At 36.7% G+C, this 12,964-nt stretch overlaps 1 protein-coding gene across 1 annotated transcript; it reads right to left on the bottom strand.

Moving 5' to 3' along the window:
* Positions 1–362: 362 nt before the first annotated feature.
* LOC138693181 (zinc finger protein ZFP2-like) lies at positions 363–11,369 on the bottom strand. The gene is made up of 5 exons (XM_069816911.1): positions 11,233–11,369; positions 10,413–10,553; positions 7,459–7,596; positions 6,596–6,669; positions 363–2,680 (listed from the first exon to the last, which is right to left on the bottom strand). The coding sequence occupies exons 1-5, from the start codon at positions 11,269–11,271 to the stop codon at positions 1,543–1,545; spliced, it is 1,530 nt and encodes a 509-aa protein (XP_069673012.1). The 5' UTR covers positions 11,272–11,369; the 3' UTR covers positions 363–1,542.
* Between the last annotated feature and the right edge of the window lie 1,595 nt (positions 11,370–12,964).

Here is a 12,964-nt window from a genome sequence, read left to right as displayed (position 1 = left end):
TTATGGTTTCTTAGTGTAAAATTTTTAGTGTCTTATTTGAATGATAGGCATAAATCTGTTTTGGCAAATGGTAAAAGGTCACAGTATCAGGTATTAAAACATGGTGTGCTTCAAGGCTCAATTTTGGGACCTTTATTGTTTATTATTTATGTTAATGATCTTCCCGACTATATTCGGGATGGATGTTCTGATTCTTTTATGTTTGCTGATGATTTAGCCGTTAATACAATTCATAAAAATAGTGACATATTGTCTATGGAACTGCTAATGTATCAAGTAGGGTTGTTGATTGGTGTAGTGCGAATAACCTTATGATTAATTCTAACAAAACTGTTAAATTAAACTTTGGTATTAATCGTCTTACTACTGTTAGGTTTCTGGGCATCATTCTTGAACCTAGAATGGGATGGAAAACTCATGTTGACTATGTTCCTAAGAAATTAAGTAAAGGCCTATATATGTAAAATTTGTTAAGGAATAATTTACCTAACAAGGTATTGTTTACAATATTTCATAGCCATATACAAAGTCATTTAAATTATGGTATTATTTTTGGGGTCACCATACTTCTGCTCAAGCTCTCTTCATATTACAAAAGAAAGCTTTAAGATTAATTTATGGAGTATCAAATACGACTCATTGTAAACCTCTTTTTATAAGGTCACAAATCTTGACATTGCCGTCTATGTATGTATAGGCCTGTCTCTTTTACATTCGAAATAACATTAATAATTACATAGCATGTATTCCGTTCATAAATATTCTACAAGAAATAATACAAATTTATATATTGACAAATGTAAATACAGTATTACTCAAAATAGTTTTCTATTCTTTGCTTTTAAATTATTTATTAGTCTACCTGTTGATATAAGGAATCTTCCATTCCAAGTTTTTAGGAAACGGATTAGGACTATATTATTGGCAAATCCATTGTATAATGTCGATGAGTTTTTTAATATTCATGTATCTTAATTTGTATCCATTGTATGATATCTTGCATTTTAAATTGTATATGACAATGCGATACATGGTCCACATGTTTTTGCAAAATGAACCATCCATCCATCCATCCATCCATGCAGCTTAGCAGTTAGTAGTAATTCTGCTACCGCCAGGTGGCAGCATTAGTTTTTATCCTGTCCTTAATAGTTTTTTTTCTTTTTTATCTTCTTTTATTTTCTATCGAGGTATCATAACACTTGTTCACATTTTTTTAGTTCCCCGCCCTCATGCTTTTGTGTGTGTTTCATCACTTTTTAGCCACTTCACGCCCATCTTCTTTTTTCCGTTTGGTTTTAGTGCCAACATACCTCTAATGACTTCGGGTCTTTCTTCAATATAATCTCTACCGAAGCCAGGAATCGTCGATCTGTCATACAGAATAGCTGTACGTAACGATCCTAACAGTAGGGTTTTTCTCTTCTCTCCTTCCACACGAAGACGAAGGGAGAACCACCCCTCGAAACGTTGTCCTGATTTTTATTATTGTGACAACCAGCAATGGAAAAAGTCCAAACCCCTCACCTAAGCATTATCACATTAGTAAGTTTTCTCCCCGATATGCAGGCGTTGATGGGCTTTAAGGTGACAAGATTGCGAGAAACGTTTACTACAACCTTCACATTTAAAAGGTTTGTCGCCAGAGTGCATACGTTTATGTACTTTTAAGCCGCACGACTTCGAGAAACACTTACCACAAACATCACACTGGAAAGGTTTCTCGCCAGAGTGAACACGCATATGGTTTTTAAGGTCATCCGTCTTAAAACATTTACCACAAACATCACATTTAAAAGGTCTCTCGCCTGTGTGCGGCCGTTCGTGGATTTTTAGCATACTTGAATACAAGAAACACTTACCACAAACATCACATTTGAAAGGTTTGTCGCCAGTGTGCAGACGTTCATGCCTTCTTAGGATACCCAAATCTGAGTAACACGCACTACAAACATCACACTTGAAAGGTTTCTCGCCAGTGTGCACACGCACATGGCGCTTAAGGTCACACGCCTTCCAGTAACATTTATCACAAACATCACATTTGAAAGGTCTCTCGCCTCTGTGCCGCCGTTCGTGGATACTTAGCATATTTGAATACAAGAAACACATACCACAAACATCACATTTGAAAGGTTTGTCGCCTGTGTGCAGACGTTCATGCCTTTTTAGGGTTCTCAAATTTGAGTAACACGCACTACAAACATCACACTTGTAAGGTTTCTCGCCAGTATGTACACGCACATGGCTTTTGAGGTTGCCATTCTTCGAGAAACATTTACCACAAACATCACATTTGAAAGGTCTCTCGCCTGTGTGCCGCCGTTCGTGGCTTCTTAACTTACTTGAATACAAGAAACACTTACCACAAAAATCACATTTGAAAGGCTTCTCCGCGGCGTGCAGACTTTCATCAGTTTTTAGACTCTTCGAGTTTGAAAAGCACTTAGCACCAACTTCGCATTTGAAAGGTTTCTTGCCTACGTCCATAGATGAATGACTGCTCACATTTTTTGCAGTCGAGGCACATATTTTAGACAATTCTAATTCCAACTGCTTCTCATCTTCAAGAGTCCGCACAGGTTTTCCCGAGGAACCCGATTTCCTAGGAATCTCGTCCTCTTCAAAAGGAATGCTGGCCAATTCTCTTGATACAGTCCTCTCATTCCTAGCTGCAATCCTGAAGTAAATATACTATCAGTCTATAAAATAGTCACAAGTATACAATCCATTATTGAATAGTCAAATCGAAACAAACCTATTTCATGAGGAGGTACATTACGATTAGAGATACATGCTTGTAATTGATTTATGAGTGATGGTGCAAGTATCAAAACTAACTAAACAATTTGGACTTCTTCTGTACAATAAATTTTATAAGGATTACACCACGTTAGTCAACTCTCAGTTAGGTTTCATTATTAATGAGCCTCTCTGTCCACAGTCACCTGACTTTCTTTAATCTTTTTCGACTCGAGCATGCTATTTTATGCGATTGTTTCGAAATTTGAGTTTACACATGTGCTATAACTTTTTCTATCTTTTATTCTTGTGATGTCTAAAATCTTTACAGTTATTAAGTATGTCACTTTAAAATTATAGAAATCTGCAGTGGAACATTGCTGATTCGATTTTGCAGTGTCATCATCAGAAAATTTGACTGGTATCATCTCTAACTTCGTATTTATTGTCTTGCGAACTTTAACTAGTAACAATTCCATTCATTTTTATATCTTGTGTAGAACTACTATCAAGAGTACTACCTAAAAACACTTGAAGTAAATTGGAAATATGTCTTCGCCATTTTGTCCGGTATGCAGTCTTTAGGAAGAAGTACATCAGAATCATTTACAGCATTATCTAGGGCTTTCCTAAACCAGCGACGCTATCGAGTTCTGTTACGTGCTGTTCTTCAATTTCGTTCCAGGACACCACGTGTTCAAACCTTGCCTCCTTTGATATCCTTCTCCTACTTGCAGTCTTATGCTAGACGTCATAGGGAAGTACAAATTTAATGCAATGCTTTACTCGACCTCATGCTAAAGAATCAAGAGCATTGAACACTTCATCACAATATCCTCAATTACTTCCATTTTTACTTCTTATTTTAAATAATAATGTAAAATCTTGTTTTGGAAATAATATCAATGTTCGACAGTACATATATGTGTAATCAGCTCTTACCCTTCCATGAAACTTAACATATCTTAACTTAAGAGTCGACTGACAGATATTAAATTATGTTCAGTTTTAAGGACTGCAGCTGCTAACGTAATATTACCTGGTAAAGAGAATGTTATACCTAAATATAATAGTTAAATTTGAAGCTTCTGCAGCAAATGCTTCAAGTAAGAAGAATCAACTTTTGTAATACAACAAAATGTGTTTCAACATCGTAAGTACGCATTGGATTTCAAATAGATAATTAATGAAATAAAAGCTTAGGAAAAAAACTAAATTTCTTCGATGTCCTGTTTGTACATGCATTTACGTACCAGTATATTGGTCTTTCTTCCAGTGTTTCATGACGTAATAATTCAACTACAATACATACTATTTTCGCCTAGAAGAATATGATATATGATTTAACGTGAAGTACTGCTAATTTATAAAAAAATAGTCATAAAATCATAACTAAAGCGTTGGGCCGCGTAATGGTCTATGTTACAATGTGCTAACTGTGCAAGAGACATAAATATGTTACATCGTAATTCCGCTCATAAATTTACTATTCAACGGGAACATAGATTGATATTCCATGAATATGGTTTGTACACTACGCAAGGTACACGAATGTATATTACTTATGGACATATTATACATCGCGGAAGTTTAACAATAGATTTATTTCCACAATATCGCTACTGGGGAATATAATCAATAAAGAGTTTTAAACAATCACAATATTACGAAACAAACTAAATCAATAAAAAGGTTAAAGTATGAACAATTCGATTATGACATTAAGTTTTAAATGTTATATAGTAATATGAATTAACACCATGATATTTATTATATTTACACTCAATATCATATTATGAATAAACATACAATATTGATCGAATAGTAGCAGTGATACTAGAAAATAACTGCAGTATTACACTGTAGGGACACCATTAAATTAATGAAAGTTGTAACAATAAGAATAAAGAAAATTAAATACCACAGTTGAGAAATTGTTAGGAGATGGAGTTTGAATCCCTGTCCCGAATATTCAGTACCCATCCCAACAGATGACGACATCACCAGTAGGTAAAATGTAAATTAAAATACAAGTAATAAAATAATGAAAAATAACAGAGGAAATTCCATTATTTTGAGGATCTTTCACAGTAACTTGCGACCTTGTCTTCCTTGTACACTCAACACCACTATTTCTTAGTGAATTTTATGTCACACAAAAAAAAAATTGTTTTATTTAACGACGCTCGCATCTGCTGAAGTTATATCAGCGTCGACATTGTCCCGCAGGAGTTCTTTTACATGCCAGTAAACCTACGGAAATGATCGTGTTGCATTTAAGCACTTTAAATGCCATCGACCTGGCCCGGGATCGAAACCGCAACTTCACGAATTGAAGGCCAGTGCTGTACCCACTACGCCAACCAGGCCGATTTTGGTGACACATTTTCCACTAATATTAATTTGTCTGGATCCTTGTTTTTTTATTATTTGTTTAGATTTATTTAGTCAGTTAATATCTGACGTAAAAATCATCGCTGTCTTGCAGTCGTCCATTAGTCGTAATAGATCAACCGAAAACTGCTACCCAGAGTTAAAGTACCCAGTATTCGTAAAGAGAACAAACTCCCATGCAATAACTCCCGTTATGATGGAAACAACTGGATACGCTAGAAGTGACTAGTGACATAGACCACTGTTCCAACCAAGACATTCGTGGTAGTAACTCGTGTAGAAACGCCTCTGATATAGATATTGAAAAACAATTTTTGTGACAGCTGTGTAAGACTATACCGAGGATTATTCTATTAAAATCTCAATTTTAAAAAATTGTAACATAGACCGTTGTTGGGATAAATGCTTCAATTTTATATCACACATATTTCCGTTTTTAAATAATGTCTGTGGCTTACTTGTCTGTCTTTTGTAGAATTTCACAGTTTTTAACTGCTCATTATTATTGTGCATGACGTATCTCAGGTAATATTAATATAAATTGTTTCAATTATATGTTTGTGATTTCACTGCAACTACAATACTTCACTTACAGTAACACTTTTGCGCCTGAGAGCTGAGTAGACATGCAGTTATATGCAGTCTTTTACAGAGAAGCATGCAGCTATCTTGTAACTTGAAAATCATAAGTTGCTATGCTCATTTCGTGAAATCACTATTCTAAACTCAGTATGTGTGCGAAACACTGGATGGCACGGGGGTTAATGGCATTATTGCTAGGAAGTCTGCATTAATAACAACAACAACAAGTGCCTAGTGTGAGTGGGATAGAAGGACTAGGTCTACGCAGTGGAGGGGGAAACAGTGGCCAAACAGAAAGAAATCAGAACCTGTTGAAACATTGTTGAAGATCACTGTATGTGTCATTGTAGTTGCAATTATGGTGGTGTGAGAGTGAAAGACTGATGCACCTAAATGCACCAGGATGCAGGAACGAACGAACAAACAGATAAATAAATGAATAAATAAGTAAAACACGCAAATTAATATTACATAATGCCTTCCTAAACGTGATGAGCGGATTGCAGAAAAACTCTTGGAATGAACTCAAAATGGCAGTACATAATTTCCTTGGGAATTACAAAGACTTCAATTATAAAGAAACTGTAGAAATTCAGTTGAAGAGTTTCAATTCCCTACGCTGCAATATGAATGTATGCTTGTCCATCTAAACTATTTTGTTGAAAATCTAAGCTCTTTTAATGAAAAATATGAAGAAAGGTTTGAACAGTACTTATAGAAACCAGACATCAAAGGAAGTGCAGTGTGATTGTGATAACTGATTATTGCTGGATGATTCAGACAGACAGTTCTTCTGAATATGCTTCTGGACAGTCAAGAAAACAGACACTTCAAACACAATGAACTCTCTACGTGAAGACTCGCACACCACACTCACCTTTCGGCAAAAACCTTGTTGTTCTCTGCCGTCACTTCCACCCTTGGCTCCTCATTGAAGGCACTGTGCACTTCCTACAAATACAGAGCAAATCAAACAAAGGGATAGCTCAATTTACATTAACAAAAGCGCATCGATTATAGTTGCCACACAACTACATATAAGTCGCAATAGGCCTAGTAGAATTTTAGCAAATAAAAGTCTAATCTTGGGGAAGATATTTCATGGGGCACAGCTTTCCCTTGCAGAACAGCGTTTTACAACGTGTGGCACACTAAAGGTGTACCAGTAGTTTAAAATGCTGTGCCACACTCATATAATCTGTTGTTACCAACCTGGAGGGGAATTTCGAGGGTTTTAGGAAGAAATGACTATACTATAAAATACAACTAACTGAGGTATATCGGTATGCATTAAAATATTGAATATAATATTTTCAGTTTTACATGAATTATATATTATTTTTTTTGATTGGGATATTTTACGACGCTGTATCATCATCTCAGGTTATTTATCGTCTGAATGAGACGAAAGTGATGCCGGTGAAATGAGTCCGGAGTGTAGCACCAAATGTTACCATGCATTTGTTTGTAGTGGGTTGAAGGAAAACCCCGGAAAAAACCTCAACCAGGTAACTTGCCCCGACTGGGATTCGAACCCGGGCCACCTGGTTTCGAGGCCAGACGTGCTGAGTGTTACTTCACAGGTGTGAACTGAATTTTATTATGTATGAGTCAACATACAGGGGAATGTGAATATGATGAATGGAAAAAGAGGCACATGTTGCAAAAGACGTTGAGAAGAGAAACAAAATACAAAATAAACACTGGAAGAACACATTGCATTCCTTGTTCTCCACTCACCTCAGGTTCATGTTTCAACACTGGGAACGAAATTGGCACTGGATCATCCTCAAATTTTATCTCAGATGCGAGATCTTGGGTCTGGTCCTCATATTCCTCCTTTATACCAGTCACATGCTGATCCCCTAGATTCCATTCCTGCGGTACAGAGAGATATCTTAAATGAACAATTTATCACAGGATGTTAGAACACGATCTATATTGTTATAAGCTGCTCCCTATGTGTTCATATGCCTCAGCATGATCACACCCTATTGCACATCCTTTACACTATGACGAATAAGGTCGCGATTCATATCAAAATGTATATAATCCATGCAAAAGCATTTTTCAAGTGCAGTTTCAATAAATTAAGAGATTTTACTTGATTTAGTTAACGACGCTGCAACAACTACTACATTATTTAGCATCGATGTGATTGGTGATAGCGAGATGGTATTTGGCGACATGAGGCCGAGGATTCGCCACAGATTAGGTAACATTCTCATTATTGTTCGGGAAAATCTCGGAAAATTCCAACCAGGGAATCAACCAAAGCGGGAATCGAACACGTGACCGAGCGCAACTCGGGATTAGCAGGGAAGCACCTAGCCGCCTCAGCCACACGAGTGGCTTCAATGACAGAGCTAAGGCCAGTAGGTCTTCTCTTCCGCCAAGCCATACTCTAAATCTAATTGAATACAAGTGGCTTATAGTGATTGTCACATAAGAACAGTTCCTGAACAGCAAATATTGCCGTCTTGCCAGTGATGCCAACTGTTACCAGATATCACACGATCCTATGTACTAAATGAATTATTTACTGACCGCACTTTATGTTGGAAGGTTATTCTAAATAATTCAATAATTTGTAACATATTTTCATAGGAAAACTATACGGGGAAAGGAATCAACATGTCAAATATTTTGTCTGGCAATACGAAATTCATTGGTTTGACTAAACAATTAACTCACGAGACCTAATCTAAAAATGTATTTTGTTTGACCACATGAAATTATTAGTACTAACTCCGAAAACTTACTTCACTATAGTTTTGAATTATAACCACAACGCAATACACAAAAAACTATTACGTATTAAAATGGTAATTTCCTAGAAGACGGGCAAAATTCAACACTGCTGACGAAAAATACCAAAAACGTTCTGCCAACAATGAACTTTGTAACAAATGTTCATAATGATATTAATTAATTATTAATAAGTTCAAATTTCACTAGCTTCCAGTAACCGTCTCAGAAATCTAGTACAATTTTAATTGCATGGCACTCCAGTACCGACAAAATACGAGGCGCAACTAGAAAGTAAGTTTCCCGATTTTTTCCCCTTGAAAGTAAACGTAATTACCCGTGTCAATTGCGCATGCGTAACAGATGTATGACGTATCAATCATATGCCAGCCGGACTGATCCCGCCTGATGCCAGTAGAGTGGCAGCAGTGGTCCCAAATGGAAGCTCTTATTCCTTCTTCAGCCGCCTGCGAGGTTCGGGCGGTGATAAAGTTCTTTAATGCACAACACAAAATGCAACGTTTAGGAGCAGCACTGATATTTCTGCAACGGTATCACGATGACGGCGACGAGTTCCTCGACAGGATCGTCATGGCGATGAGACTTGGATTTCGCACTTCACCCCGGTAACCAAGCAACAGTCAATGCATTGGTGGCATAGTGGATCTCTGATCAGGACGAAATTCAAACAGACGCTGTCGGTACGGAAAGTGATGTGCACGGTGTTCTGGGACAGGAAGGGCATTCTGCTCATTGACTTCCTTCCAAGAGGTGAAACAGTGAACGCTGACCGTTACTGTGAAACACTGCGAAAATTGCGACGTGCCATTCAAAACAAGAGGCGTGGAATGCTTACTGCAGGTGTTGTGCTCCTCCATGACAATGCTCGTCCACATACGGCTCGGCGCACAGCAGCTGTTTTGACGGAATTTGGCTGGGAGTTGTTTGATCACCCACCCTACAGTCCTGATCTTGCTCCCAGCGATTTTCACGTTTTCTTGTACCTCAAAAAATTCCTGTCCTCCGGTGACCGTTTTGGCAACGACGAAGAGCTGAAGACGTCTGCCACACGCTGGTTCCTTTCACAGGCGGCAGAGTTTTACGACAGAGGGATACAAAAGTTGATCCCACGATACAAGTGTCTCAATTCTGATGGTGGCTATGTTGAAAAATAGGGAAACTTACTTTCTGGATGCTCCTCGTATGTTGTCGATACTTGTCTCAGCTGCCAACATACCAGTTACAAAATTACTACCATTTGTACTATCTGTCAGTATCGAAATTGGAAATGAAGTAGGCAAAACTAAATTCAACCTGCAAACTATAAAATCACCACAATCCACTAGCATATGTAGTAATGGGGGAAAAATGGTTAGGTTTCACACTTACGGTATGAAGCATCCGAACACCCTGGGCCATCGTTTCCCCAACCCCTTGGCTCTTTTTATACTTAAAGACGTCGTCACAATAATTATTTAGGGTAGTTTTCATATACTGATAATGTTAATAGCGGTGGCCACTACCTGCCACCTAGAAGTAAAGTAACTTTTCTCATTCCTCGCACATAAGCGTTGATTGAGCAGGCACTGATAGCACCCAAAAGATGCGATCCAGCAGGCAGTGGTTTAAACCTATTGTTCATTGTGTATCAAAGCAATTGTTAGATCAGCAACAAGAAAATAAAAAAAATCGTAAACTTAAAAAGAAGTCTGTTCCTAGGCACAATTGTCTCTGTGTATTCGAGATAATTCTGTCTTCAATAGCAGAAATAAATATTTGAGAATTATTATTATTGTTATTTCAATTTTAAAATGAATCCCTATTGCTTAAGTTGTAAAAGTTATGGAAAAGTTCAAATGGGTAATACGATTCTAGACTGGTAATAGGTCTGACATACTTACAAATACATCACTGATATATGTGTATATTGATAGAGAACCACTTACATCATCTTCAGTTTTCACCATAGGAAAGACAAGAGGCACTGGTGTGGTGTCTTCAACTTTTATCTCTGATTTGATATCGTAACTCTGGTCCACGCATTCTGTCTTCATGTCCGTCACTTGCAGATGCGATAAATTCCCTTCCTACAGGACAGAAAAACATCGTGAATAATTTTATTAGTTATTTTTAAAGATGACTTGATGAGTAACAGCCGCCAATCTGGTTGTGCATGGCAGTCATTGCTAACGTGACTCATAATGTGCACGTCAGTAACAGAAGCAGATCTCAAATCAATGTAGTTTTAAGCCTTTCCACATATTAAATTTAAGTTAAAGTTTTACCTGTCAATAAGTGGTAGCATGTACGCCATAATTACTGATCAAGTGCGTTAGAAAATATGACTGTTGTAGGACATCAAAAAGCACCTGGCCTGAATACGATTATGTGTTAGGAATAATAACGCAAAACAAAACCTCTCTCACATGATATCCTATGCTCAACTAAGTTTCAAACGGACGTATCAAACAGAATCGCAGTTCCATACGGTTTTGGGACGGATTAAGTTAATAATTATTGTGGCTCTGCATTACTCGATCATGATGCAGCGGTCACAGAGATTAGCTGAACTTCGTGTGAAAGGTTCTTCCATGAGAGGAGTAGCATCAACGCACACTTCATAAAGCCAGGCCAATTCATGACGCCACATAAATCACAGCAACAGCAAGGAATTTATTCAATTGACTATAAAGTGTGAAATGTATGCTTTTCTCCACTATTCGACAAACACACAAACTAGATGCACAGTAAAGCTTTTCTATTTACCTCTGATGAAGCCTCATTAACTTCTATTTTGTAATCCATTCCAGGCTATAATTCAAAACTATATGCCCCAACATGTGGATCAAACGGACCGTGACAGACGGTTCTATGACACTTCAATAGTCATCAGTGATCTCAACTTTATAAACTGAACACACTACACCTGTAGAGAAATGCTGAAAGAACGTGACGTGTACCTTACTTACTATTCGCACACCTGTGGCGTATCTTTCTCTCTTTCTAACGCATAATGGAAATGGTTGTTTTGTTGAAAGAAGTATATATAATATTATTTATATTTCGTTCATTTTGCCGTTGTAATGTTGAAATATTGTGAAGCATACAGCTGTACCTAACGTAAGACTGAGTAACAAAGAAGGGACATATAGCCTACTTTATTTTTCCAAACAAGCCTGGACATAAGAGACCCAGAGCTCCTAGGCAGTTAAGACGCTAGGATTTATTTAATGTAATTGGAATTTAGAAAATAGACAAGCAGACTTAGAAATGAAGTAGACAAGTACCAATTATACATTTTTTATATTTATAATTACAATATTACTTCTAATTGAGGTACTGGCTCAAGTATATATATATATATATATATATATAAACAGCAGTACTTCAATTATATGTCAGAGGAAGAACAATTGTTTGTATACATCTTATTAATGAAATATGTTACTAGTCATCGATGAATGCAACGAAGGAGGAAATGAGATGGCAACCCTATCCAATTATCTGCTGGCTTAGTTGCTTCATGACTGATGCCTCAATCGTGTCATGAGTTTCAACCTGTCTTCGAACAGTTGACTACACAATTTATAACAAGATTTATTGCTGGTCACCCATCAGAAACGATGAGAATCCTAGTCAAAATGTACCACATTATGACGACTTTCAGTGTGGGAGAATGCCGATCTGAAACTTCTGCCAAAAGCCATTTTCCGCTTTCCCTCTCCAGGCCTCAGGACTTCCTTCCATTCACCCCTGTCATATTTTCTATGGAAGTACTTGCTCTCAATTTCTACAATTTCATTATAACTTTCGTCAGAACTTCCAATCTCACTCCCGTCTCTCTTCTCGCAGAGAGATATCATGCAACATTTCAGCATCTGCCATAAATATATACACACCTCAAAACAATTTGGGGAACACTTAAATTTTTTAAAATATTTTTTCATTGGATAAAGATAAGAAGGTCTAAAATTTGATACTGTAATTAATCTTTCATCGGTGATTAAATCTTACTTATTTGAAGTATGTTCTACGTACATTTCTGCTATGAACTTATTGTGTGTGGCTTTTTATAAAGTTCCTGATTGTAATAGAACTGATTTTAATATATTTTATAATAGTTTGAATGATCTTCTGGAATCAACTTTTAAAATTGATAGAAATATTAATATTGTATTAGCTGGGAATTTTAATATTGATTTTCTTTGCACTGATAATCAGGATGCTAAAGATATCATTAATTTATTTATAAGTTTTGGTGTTAGACGTACTATTCTTGAACCAACTCGCCTTGGTAATAATGGAAATATAGGTACATGTATAGATAATGTTGTTACCAATGTTGATGATAATCTTTGTACAGCAGGTGTTGTTCCTACTATATTCTCTGATCATGAGGCGATATGCTTTAAAATAAATAGTACTCATAAAATTTTACCTGATAATACTATAATGTATTCAAATCCTGTAAGTGTTTTTAATGACTTAAGTATATCTT

Source organism: Periplaneta americana, chromosome 17 (assembly GCF_040183065.1).
Source record: "Periplaneta americana isolate PAMFEO1 chromosome 17, P.americana_PAMFEO1_priV1, whole genome shotgun sequence".
NCBI classification, from domain to species: Eukaryota; Metazoa; Arthropoda; class Insecta; order Blattodea; family Blattidae; genus Periplaneta; species Periplaneta americana.
Note: the sequence above shows the minus strand (reverse complement) of the source record. Positions and strands in the feature narration are given on the sequence as shown.

Bases quoted from the DNA above. Each gene is read 5' to 3' on its own strand.
- LOC138693181 (XM_069816911.1), bottom strand. From the start codon at position 11,271: ATGGATTACAAAATAGAAGTTAATGAGGCTTCATCAGAG. The intron at 6,670-7,458 runs GTGAGTGGAGAA...CTGTATTTGTAG, and splicing joins TGTTGAAACATGAACCTGAG to GAAGTGCACAGTGCCTTCAA. The intron at 2,681-6,595 runs GTGAGTGTGGTG...TATTTACTTCAG, and splicing joins AACAAGGTTTTTGCCGAAAG to GATTGCAGCTAGGAATGAGA.